The 12,320-nt window shown below is 40.7% G+C and overlaps 1 protein-coding gene across 1 annotated transcript in view; it reads right to left on the bottom strand.

Annotated features, from left to right (window-relative positions):
* Window positions 1–913: 913 nt before the first annotated feature.
* LOC115231474 (uncharacterized transmembrane protein DDB_G0281039-like) overlaps window positions 914–12,320 on the bottom strand; it is a 31,689-nt gene continuing 20,282 nt past the window's right edge. The window contains exons 3-4 of the mRNA XM_029801491.2: window positions 8,558–8,692; window positions 914–1,453 (exon numbers count right to left, since the gene is read on the bottom strand). Of these exons, the coding sequence (XP_029657351.2) occupies window positions 1,328–1,453; window positions 8,558–8,692 (261 nt within the window). The 3' untranslated portion in view covers window positions 914–1,327. The remainder of the gene's footprint in view (window positions 1,454–8,557; window positions 8,693–12,320) is intronic.

Raw genomic sequence — 12,320 nt, forward strand, 5'->3', positions numbered from 1 at the left:
TCAATCATTTCTCTGCAACAAAACTTCATCTTTGTTACATTCTGGTGGCAACAGTATTCAATTTACCACCATCACCCATTCTCCATCTTTCACTCTCTCATACTCTTTTGCAATCTCTTCTCACATGCACACTTCTGGTTCTTCTGTCCCCATTCACTTTTACTCCCTTTGTACTTTAAGGATCCACCTACACACCTCATAACCATGATGTGTGGAGGCACATGGCCTAGTGGTTAGGGCAGCGGACTCATGGTTGAGGGATCGCAGGTTCGAATCTCAGACCGGGTGATGTGTGTGTTTATGAGCAAAACACCTAAGCTCTATGCAGCTCTGGCAGACGGTAATAGCAAACTTCTGCTGACTCTTTCGCCACAACATTCTCTCACTCTTTTCTCCTGCATCTTGTAGCTCACCTGTGATGGACTGTCCAGGTGGGGAACCTATATACCAAGGAAACCGGGAAACCGGCCCTTATGAGCCAGGCGTGGCTCGAGAAGGAACAAAAAAAAAAAACCATGATGTGCACCTTCTGCTGTAAGAAACTTGTTCTGTTCTGGACCCCTTCTCTCATATTTAACCTCTCACCTCTTAGAATAAAGTTGCTTTTGGTGGGGTTCATAATCTTGTAAGCTGCATGGCAACTTTATTAGTGCTGAGACCATGAAAAAAAGCATTTAGTACATGGTGCAAAGTTTTTGGTGTTAAGAAGGGCATCCAACCAAAGGAACCATACCAGAGTAGACACTAGAGCATGATGTATTACAGAACCTGTTGTTTGCTGACGACCTGATCAGCCCTTGCCAGTATGGAACATAGATGTTAAATGATGATGACATACAAAGCTAGTATTTGAAATCATTTAATTTCTTTTTGGAAACAAATGAAAAATAAAGTAAGAAAAACTCAAAAAGTGTCTCAGAATGGTTTTATATATTCAAGATTCAAGTACAGTGAATTGATCTAGCGAAGCTTTTAGGTGATAATGAACAAATGGTATGGTTGTACTTTTGAAGACTTTAGCATACAGTCTATCTGATAAAGAATTGGATTTCTGATGGTTGAGGATATAGACTTGGTAAAAATCTGCAACTAGAAGCCTCGGCTAGGTCTCATCAACTGACAGAGTTATTACTCTATTCAAAGCATCCTGGAGGATAAATAACCTACTTGGAATACTGTTTGGAAGGGTTGGGAATGTTTTATGTAGGCATTAATCAAATTTTTTTGGTGATAATATAATAATAATGTTGATTTTTCTAACATGAGAAATAATAATAATAATTCATCCTCTTCCTTTTGAAATGATCAGTTTTCCTTTCTAAATCGATCACACTTCATAGTTGTCCTCTTCCAATAGTTTCCTATGTTGGTACTGTTTCAGTTGTATTCTCCACTGTCGGTAACCAATCACAGCTGTTGTTCCATACAAGAATAAACAAATGTAACCAATTATCTAGAAAAATAAACAAGAAAATATTCATTAAAAATATATAAATCTTTCGTTTTTTGGATTTGGTTTGCAAGATTCTTTATATGAGTTCGTGTGTTGAAGCATATTCTGTTGTGTCTGGGGAGAGTCATTTTCTTTTTGTGCCTTATTATTTAACACACTCACCAGTAAAATTTCCACTTATTTCTTATTTTTATTTTCAAGAGTCAAGACTCTTGAAAAGGTTGCAAGACACAATGAAAATTTTAGGAAAATAAAAATAAGAAATAAGTGGAAATTTTACCAGTGAGTGTATTACATTATAAGGCACAAAAAGAAAATGACTCTCCCCAGACACAACAGAATATAAATCTTTATTTTTTGTAACAAAAAAAATGCTCAGGCTTTTGAACCAGCAAACATATATTTAGCAGGTGAAATTTCATTTGATTCTATTCCAGGAAGCTGCAAAAGTCGGTGGCCACATGACATCATGTTTATGGCTGAAAATAATGAATTTTCTACCAATTAGCAAGCCATAAAACACACACACAAAAAAAAAAAACATGTGGCTGCCTTTGTTTTGCATCACCCAGGAGTATAGTCTAATGAGAATGAGCCCACAGAAGTGTATGCATGGGTTCAAAGGGTTAGCACTACAATGCCCATCGTTAATTATTCTTCCTGCTTCAAATACAAATTCTTTAAAAGAAGCAGGTCCCAAAACTATAATTTGGATGAACTTTAACCCTTTAGCATTCAAATTATTCTGTCAAATGTTAATGCTTAATTATTCAAATCGGTTTGAATTAATTTTGCATTATCTCATAACTTCAATATTTCAATGATGGAATCGGTTGTTTCTAGAATAATATTGTAGAGTAGTTGTTAGATGCCAGGTCTGGCTGGTTTCAGCATAAAACCAGGTAGAATATTTGGGTCAGATATGGCCAGATTAAATGCCAGTGGGTAAAGGGTTCTTTACATTTGAATATTGCTGCCTGTGAGCAATTACAAAACCTGGTGGTTGTTACAAAATTAAATTTTTACATCAAACATACTCTGTAAATGAGCTGAAAAAAAAGGGACAAATACACATCACACTTCTACACACATATACACTCCAAGAACTCCACACACCACTACACCATATGCCTACTTCCAGACACAAGATATGCTCCTATTCTTGCACATACACACCCAGACACTGCTCCTTTTCTTAATTCCTCCCTGCTCCGTGCCAGTGGCACATAAAAGGGCATCATTCGAGGGTGATCGTTACCAGTGTCACCTTACTGGCACATGTGCCCGCGCTAGAAGGGTACCAAGAGCACCATCCGAGCACGGTCGTTGCCAGAGCAGTCAACTAGCTTCCATGCCGGTGGCATCTAAAAGGGCACCATTCGAGCGTAATCATTACCAACGTCCCCTTACTGGCACCTGTGCTGGTGGCATTTGTAAAGAGATTCGAGCGAGGTCATTGCCAGTACCGCCGGACTGGCCCCCGTGCCGGTGGCACGTAAAAAGCACCCACTACACTCTCGGAGTGGTTGGCGTTAGGAAGGGCATCCAGCTGTAGGAACTTTGCCAGATCAGATTGGAGCCTGGTGCAGCCATCTGGTTTGCCAGCTCTCAGTCAAAATCGTCCAACCCATGCTAGCATGGAAAGCGGACGTTAAACGATGATGATGACTCCGTCAGTTATGAAGATGAGGGTTCCAGTTGATCCAATCAACAGAACAGCCAGCTTTTGAAATTAACTTGCAAGTGGCAGAGCAATCTGCAGACGTGTGTAGCCTCAACGTAGTTCTCAGGGAGATTCAGCATGACACAGAATATGACAAGGTTGATTATTAATGCTGAGTCATAGTGCTAGTGCATGCATATACAGCTGCATGCATGCGCACATACACGCGAGTACTGTCCAAATCTCCGACCAATCACATACAGCTAGCTGGCATTCAATTGGCATATCAAGTTTTGGGCATTTTGATTGGGTTTTGGATAGAAAATTCACAAAAAAGTCACTTCTATTGATTTTTTTTAATGGCTTTGCGGACTGACTGGGGAAATGTAAAGATGTGCACGACCACCCTTGGACGGTTTTTGAATGACCATAGAAAGTGCGATCCCTCTAACTGAAAAATTGTGGATTTGTATAAACGACATGCACACACACACACACACACACACACAGACAGACATTTTGCCGTTTATATATAGAGAGATACAGGTACTACTCATTTTTGCTAGCTGAATGAATTCCCTATTCCTACCTGCTGAACTGCATTCTCATCTAGCTCCTAACTCCTTCTTCATTTTTATCTCCTTACCCACACAGCAAAAACCATTAGAAATTCTATAGGTTTCCCTAGTAAACACTGAGAACAATGAGATGAGAACAAATGGCAGGCAACTTAGAGAAAGGGAGAGGAGGGGGAGAGAAAGGAGAAAGGGAGGAAGAGACAGAAGAGGAAACTGGGACAAATGTTGATTGAGATGATAGCAGTAAAAGATAAGAGGGGAAAAAAAATAATAAAAAGAAAACAAGAAACAGCTGAATCGATACTGACTTATAATCTTACACATCATACATGTCTGTGAGCGTGCACACACACACACGCACACACCCACCTATATATACATCCACTGACAACTCTAACAGTTTGTTGTGGTGATGGTGTTTGTCGAATGTTGGTTAAATGGAGGTGGTGGTAGTTTCTAGAAGTAGTAAAGAATTGACAGCAGGTTATTTTATTTTTGTGGACGGAAATTAAATATATATACATTATGTGATTTAAGATATATCTTAGGACAGGTAATTATTGTCAACCTGTGTCATTAGTGTCACATGACTACCATAACTGCTGCCAACAAACAACTGCCACCACGAATAACAAATGAACATCATCCCTGCCACGACCACCACCATTGGCTCTCATCTCTTATTCTCCTTTATCTCACTCTCTCTCTTCTCTCTCTCTCTCTCCACTTTTTCAATTACTTCCCTGAGCATGATGCAAAAAGCAACTAGTAATGTACAATTATGAAAATATACAGATATAGGTGCAGGAGTGGCTGTGTGGTAAGTAGCTTGCTAACCAACCACATGGTTCCGGGTTCAGTCCCACTGCGTGGCATCATGGGCAAGTGCCTTCTGCTATAGCCCCGGGCCGACCAATGCCTTGTGAGTGGATTTGGTAGACGGAATCCGAAAGAAGCCTGTCGTATATATGTATATGTATGTGTGTGTGTGTGTGTGTGTGTGTGTGTGTCTGTGTTTGTCCCCCTAGCATTGCTTGACAACCGATGCTGGTGTGTTTACGTCCCCGTCACTTAGCGGTTTGGCAAAACAGACCGATAGAATAAGTACTGGGCTTACAAAGAATAAGCCCCGGGGTCGATTTGCTCGACTAAAAGGCGGTGCTCCAGCAAGGCCGCAGTCAAATGACTGAAACAAGTAAAAGATTAAAAGATTATATATAATGAGCTTCTTTGCAGCCTCTATTTACCAAATTTCCTCAAAGGGCACTGGTTGATCTTGGGATATAGAAGAAGACATTATCTCAAGGGGTCAGGGCAGTGGGACTCAACCCAAAACCACATGGTTATAATGTGAACTTCTTATGCTTGTACATGGATGGATAGATGGACTGACAGATGGATAGACAGATAGATGGATAGATATATGGATGGATAGATAGATAGATAGATAGATAGATAGATGGATAGATGGATAGATAGATAGATAGATGGATAGATGGATGGATGGATGGATGGATGGATGGATGGATGGATAGGTGGATAGATGAATAGATAGGTGGTTAGGTAGATGGATGGAATAGATAAGCAGTAAGATAGCCGGTCAATTTGAAAATGAATGTAAGTATGGTGGGGGGTGTTTCATGTGTGATGTATAGAACTATGAAATTCTTACATTCTTTCAATTTCCTGTAATTCAAACTGCCTCATGGTTCTAGGAGACAAAATGGGAAAGGCATTGCCCCAGAGGATGGTGAGAGAGATGCACTGGGAAAGTCACTCTGACTCATGGGGCCTGCACTCGTGTATAGCCATTTCTGTCATGATAGCAGTAAGCAGGGATAATATGGTCTGGGGACTGAAAACAGCACTGGGTGGATGGGTGGATGGATGGGTGGATGGATGGACGGATAGACAGACGGATGGATGGAGGACAAACAGACAGTTGGACCAAGAAATAACTATTTTATATATGCATTACAGACTTCTAAATGTCTGAATATCATTTTTATTTCGTCAACATGACTGGCCTCTCGCCTTGACTGGCTTCTGTGCCGGTGGCACATAAAAAGCACCAACCGATTGTGGCCATTGCCAGCATCCCCTGGCACCTGTGCCAGTGGCACATAAAAAGCACCAACCGATTGTAGCCATTGCCAGCATCCCCTGGCACCTGTGCCGGTGGCACATAAAATGCACCAACCGATTGTGGCCGTAGCCAGCCTCCTCTGGCCCCTGTGCCGGTGGCACGTAAAAAGCACCCACTACACTCACGGAGTGGTTGGCGTTAGGAAGGGCATCCAGCTGTAGGAACACTGCCAGATCAGACTGGACCCTGGTGCAGCCTCCTGGCTTCCCAGACCCCGGTCGAACCGTCCAACCCATGCTAGCATGGAAATCAGATGTTAAACGATGGTGATGATGATGATGAACATCGCCATTGATCAGTTGCGACAGTTAACATTTCTGGCTTCCAATGTCTTCTTCATTTCTGATACAAAGAAAAAAACTTTTTATGTTTGCATACGTATTTAGTTATATATGTATGCTATCATCATCATCATCATCATTTTAGCATCCATTTTTTCATGTGTGCAAGGGCCAGATGGAATTCATTGCTGTGGATTCTCTACAGCTGGATACCTTCTTGTCACCAATCCTCACATGTCTCCAAGCACACTAATAATTCCTCATAACCAGAAAATGTTTTTTCACAGAAGACTGGCAGCAAATGGCATTGCTGGTATGTTGATGACATTCATTTAGAACAGTCACATGACGTCAAGACAAGGGGGGGGGGACACAAAAACACACACACACACATACATACAAAGGTGCAGGCATGGCTGTTTGGTAAGAAGAGTTTGTTTCCCAACCATATGGTTCAGGGTTCAGTCCCACTGCATTGACCCTGGGCAAATGTCTTCTACTATAACCTCAGTCCAACTAAAATCTTGTGAGTGGATTTTGGTTAATGGAAACTGAAAGAAGCTCATCGTATATATATATATATATATAAGTTCAGTAAAATTTAGATTCAGATGAATATGGTACTTAAGTTAAAGGCACCAGAATTTAGTATGGTATTATCCATATCAATCAAATGGAGTGATTATAATAAAAATAAGCAACAAGGATATCCAAGGTAGTGTAGTACAATCGTTTCATGCTACTTCATTTCATTAAACACTGTAAGTATTACATCAGTTTTAAAATGCCGAGCAATCTTCAGCCACTTATAGAATTTTCCATTTAAACAGACTATGCACATTCTTATCTTTATTTCGTTTGCCAACATTATAAAGAAGTTAGATATATAGACATATATATCTACCCTCTTTATATATCTGTCTATATATCTACCCTCTTTATAATGTTGGCAAACGAAATAAAGATAAGAATGTGCATTGTCCATTTAATTAAAAAATTCTATATGTGGCTGAAGATTGCTCAACATTTTAAAACTGATGTAATACTTACAGTGTTTAATGAAATGAAGTAGCATGAAACGATTGTACTACCCTACCTTGGATATCCTTATTGCTTATTTTGATATATATATATATAGGCACCCATGCCAACCCCCTTGCTTGCGAAGACATGTTGGGGCAAGCGAAATCAAATCAAATCAAATCGAATTGAACCAGCCAGGATCTCTGGTCTGGTGGTACGTAAAAAGCACTATCCGACTCGTGGCCGATGCCAGCGCCGCCTCCACTGGCTTCCGTGCCGGTGGCACGTAAAATACACCAATCTGACCGTACGACAGGCACCCATGCCAACCCCCTTGCTTGCGAAGACATGTTGGGGCAAGCGAAATCGAAATCGAATTGAACCAGCCAGGATCCCTGGTCTGGTGGTACGTAAAAAGCACTATCCGACTCGTGGCCGATGCCAGCGCTGCCTCGTCTGGCTTCCGTGCCGGTGGCACATAAAATACACCAATCCGACCGTGGCCGTTGCCAGCCTCGCCTGGCACCTGTGCAGGTGGCACGTAAAAAGCACCCACTACACTCACGGAGTGGTTGGCGTTAGGAAGGGCATCCAGCTGTAGAAACACTGCCAGATAAGACTGGAGCCTGGTGCAGCCTTCTGGCTTCCCAGATCCCCGGTCGAACCGTCCAACCCATGCTAGCATGGAGAACGGACGTTAAACGATGATGATGATGATGATGATGATGATATATTATCTTTTACTTGTTTCAGTCATTAGGCTGCAGCTAGGTTGGGGCACCAGCTTCAAGAAATTTCTTTAGTCAACTGAATAGAACCCTGTACTTAATTTTTTTTTTAAAGTTTGGTACTTATTTTACTGATCTTTTTTTGCAGAACTGCTAATTTACGGAGACATAAGCACCTCAACACCAGTTTTCAAATGGTGGTGGGTGACAAACACAGCCACAAAGACACATGCACTCACACACAAACACAAACACACACACACACATACAATGGGCTTCTTTTCTGTTTCCATCTAACAAATCCACTTACAAGACTTTGGTTGGTGCAAAGCAATAGCAGAAGACTCCTGCCGAAGATGCCACGCAGTGGGGCTGAACCCAGAACCATGTGGTGGGAAAGCAAGCTTCTTACCACACAGTCGCATATGTGCATGGGTGTGCATGTGCACGCATACATGCATGCATGTATGCATGAGTGCGTGCATGTGGGTGTGTAAAAGAGAGCTGCAACACCACAGCAGTTGGACCAGACTGAGTAGCAGATAAGTAAGTTTCATTAAAGATATGAATAAATAATGAGAAAATGACAATTGAGAATAGAGAGAAGAGATAATATAATATGAAAAGCTGTAGGAGCGGACAGTGAAATGTCAATGAGTCTATTCAGGAGTTAAGTTGCACTTACCACTGATAAAATCAGTTGCTGTATAGTTTGGTGAGTGACGCCCACTTGCATTTTCTCATAAAAATCAAATGCGCTGGCCACAAGGGAAGCTCCAACAAGGTAGAGAAATGCGAATATGGAGTAAGCAATCATGTCCTGGGAGGAGGAGAAAAACGTATTTATAAAACAGAATTAACAGTAATAAATATAAAGCAAATAAAATATGATGTTGCTATGACAGAAAAAGTGAAGTACTGAATAAATTAAAACATGCTGGGGAAATTATGTGAGACAAGTGTACGGTCAGTAATGCCGTTGTTTGTCAAGGTTTAATGAGACATGAGGATGGCCTTCCTTTTTTTTGGTCAATAATAATAATAATAATAATAATTATTATTATTATTATTATTATATTAGGCGCAGGAGTGACTGTGTGGTAAGTAGCTTGCTAACCAACCACATGGTTCCAGGTTCAGTCCCGCTACGTGGCACCTTGGGCAAGTGTCTTCTACTATAGCCTCGGGCCTACCAAAGCCTTGTGAGTGGATTTGGTAGACGGAAACTGAAAGAAGCCCGTTGTATATATATATATATATGCGTGTGTGTGTCTGTGTTTGTCCCCCTAGCATTGCTTGATAACTGATGCTGGTGTGTTTGTGTCCCTGTTACTTAGCAGTTCGGCAAAAGAGACCGATAGAATAAGTAGTGGGCTTACAAAAGAATAAGTCCCGGGGTCGAGTTGCTCGATTAAAGGCAGTGCTCCAGCATGGCTGCAGTCAAATGACTGAAACAAGTAAAAAAAAAAAAATAATAATAATAATAATAATGAAATTATTGTATACAGTGCTCAGGTGCACCACAACTTGTCAAAAGTGCATATAAAGCATATGCAGTAATGTACAAATGTCTGGGAAGCAAACAGTGTATGAGTCAGATACATGCTTGCGTGTGTATGGAGGGGAGAAAATCAGGTGTAGTGTTGACGAATCTCAGGAAGCATGGAAGTTATGAAGGATGCAGTGCTCCAAAAACTAACAACTGATGCCGGCAGTTTGTTCCATGCTTCAGCAACTCTCAGCATGAAAAAATGTTTCCTAAAGTCATGGGAGCTGTGCTGTTTTCTGACTTTGTAAACATGTCCACGGGTGTTAGACAGATGGAGTTTGAAAAAGTGCTCAGAGTTATTGTTTGTAACATGGTTAATAATATTGATTTCCTTGGACTTGGTTATACAAGGCGAAGTGACACCTACTATCCCTTTTGATATTAACCTGCCTAAAGGTAGTGAGATGATAGAACTGTTAGCATGTTGGGAAAAATGCTTAGAAGCATTTTGGCCATCTTTATGTTCTGAGTTCAAATTCCATTGAGGTCGACTTGGCCTTTCATCACCTCAGTGTCAAAAAATAAGCACCAGTTAAGCGCTAGGGTCAATGTAATCAACTTACCCACTCTCCCAAAAATTGCTGGCCTTGTGCCAAAATTTGAAACCGATATTAACATACCTAAAGATAGCAAGTTGGCAGAATTGTTAGCTTGCCAGGCAAAAAGGTTAGCAGCATTATGTCCGTTTTTACATTCTGAGTTCAAATTCTGCTGAGGTTGACTTTGCCTTTCATTCTTTCAGGGTCAATAAAATGAGTACCAGTTGAGTGCTGGGGTCGACGGAATCGACACCCCCCCTCTCCAAAACTTTCCGGCCTTGTGCAGTCTAAGACTACACTTAGTTCTATGACACAAATACACTGTTTTAAAGTCACCGAAATTATAAACTTTCATCAAAATTTCTTGTTAATATATGTTCCAAATACTATCTTGATAATGCTCAAGTTATTTGACTAAATTCTTCGTTATCTTCAAAGTTAATTGAACCAAAAACAGTGTATTTCAAATCTAAGTAGAGATTTCAAACTTAAAATCTTCAAAGCCACAGTCGAACCAATTCTACTATATGGCTCAGAAACCTGGACGTTATCAAAGAAGCTTGAGAGGCGGTTGGATGGAACCTACACTCGCCTCCTTATGAGAGCTCAAAATCTCTCGTGGAAGCGTCATCCAACCAAAGTACAAATATATGGGAAATTACCACCTGTATCATCTCTTATGAAAGGTAGGAGAGTCCAGTTTGCAGGACATTGTTGTAGAGCTGAAAACGAGGTAATTTCTACTCTTCTCCTCTGGAAGCCATCTGCTCGCGATACCAGAGAGTGCATACTCTCCTACCCTGATATAATCTCCAGGGATACAGGCATCCAGCAACAGGACCTCTGTAATGCTATGATGGACCGTGAAGTCTGGCGTAACATAGTAAACTCCATTGTCTCAACCACGGTCGAACAATGATGATGATGATTTCAACAGAAATATTGATTTCAAATTTTTGCACAAGGCCAACAATTTCGGAGAAGGAGTAAGTCGACTGCATCGACCCCAGTACAAAACTGGTACTTATTTTATTAACCTCGAAAGGATGAAAGGCAAAGTTGACTTTGGCAGAATTTGAACTCAGAATGTGAAGACAGACAAGGTGTCACTAAGCATTTTACCTGGATAATAACTCTGCCAATTCACGAGCAACAAAATCTTTAGTGGTGCATAATTTCATCAGCTCTAGATTTGATGAAAAGAAAAGCTGAAAATCCGAGTTAGTCAAGAAGTAAAATATTTTCTGCTTGGGATCGGCAGAGTTTTAAAATGGTAGAACAATGAACTAATTACAGTATTTAGTTTCGTTTGTGTATATTCCAAGTCTAAAGTCTGCTTTGGGAGGCAAAAATTACCTGAACTTTCTGTAAGGTTAAGAAAATAAGCACCAGTCATGTAATAAGTACCCTTTTAATTGGCTCTAGCTCTCCCCAAAGAACTTGAGATCCCTAAACCATTAACCAGCATTAAGAAATTACCATCATTTTCTGTTTCTGAAAAGATTACCTTCATAATCTTGAGGAAAATATTTGAATCTGCATGTCTTGCACTTCAGATATTTTTTTAAGAAATTCTCATTGTAACAGCAGGCATGGTTGTGTGTTAAGAAGCTTGCTTCCCAACCACACGGTTCTGGGTTCAGTCCCACTGCATGGCACCTTGTGCAAGTGTCTTCTACTATAGCCTTGGGTCAACCAAAGCCTTGTGAGTGGATTTGGTAGATGGAAACTGAAAGAAACCCATCATATATATATATACACACATACATGTATGTGTTTTTGTGTCAGTGTTTGTCCCCCGTCATCATTTGACAACTGGTGTTGGTGTGATTCAGCAAAAGAGACCAATGGAATAAGAACCAGGTTTTTGGAGTCAATTTTTTCAACTAAGTCTCTCCAAGGCAGTGCCCCAACATGACCATAGTCAAGTAAAAGATAAAAGATGAAAAATCATCATCATCATGGCATGGCTGAGAAGCTTGCTTCCCAATCATGTGGTCTCAGGTTCAGTCCCACTGCACGAAACTTTGGGAAAGTGTCTTCCATTGTAGCCCTGAGCAGACCAAAGCTTGTGAGAGTATTTGATAGACAGAAACTGATTAAAGTGTTTTCTGAAGAGTGTGCTGGGACAAGACATAATGAGGAAACTGAGATAAGTCAGGGGAGCGCACTTAGAGGGTTTAGTCAAAGGTGAGTTTTGTTTGAACAGAACTATGATCAAAGTTGTCTAAAAACTTCCTTCTTTCTTTTTTTTGAGCTGGCTGGGTATAATTTGAGATTTGGCTGCTATTTCTAGCAGGTCAAGGGACCATTTAAAGGTTCCATCATCGGCTCATTCAAATGGTTTTATATAAGGTGTG

The sequence above is a fragment of the Octopus sinensis genome, unplaced genomic scaffold (assembly GCF_006345805.1).
Source record: "Octopus sinensis unplaced genomic scaffold, ASM634580v1 Contig18616, whole genome shotgun sequence".
NCBI classification, from domain to species: domain Eukaryota; kingdom Metazoa; phylum Mollusca; class Cephalopoda; order Octopoda; family Octopodidae; genus Octopus; species Octopus sinensis.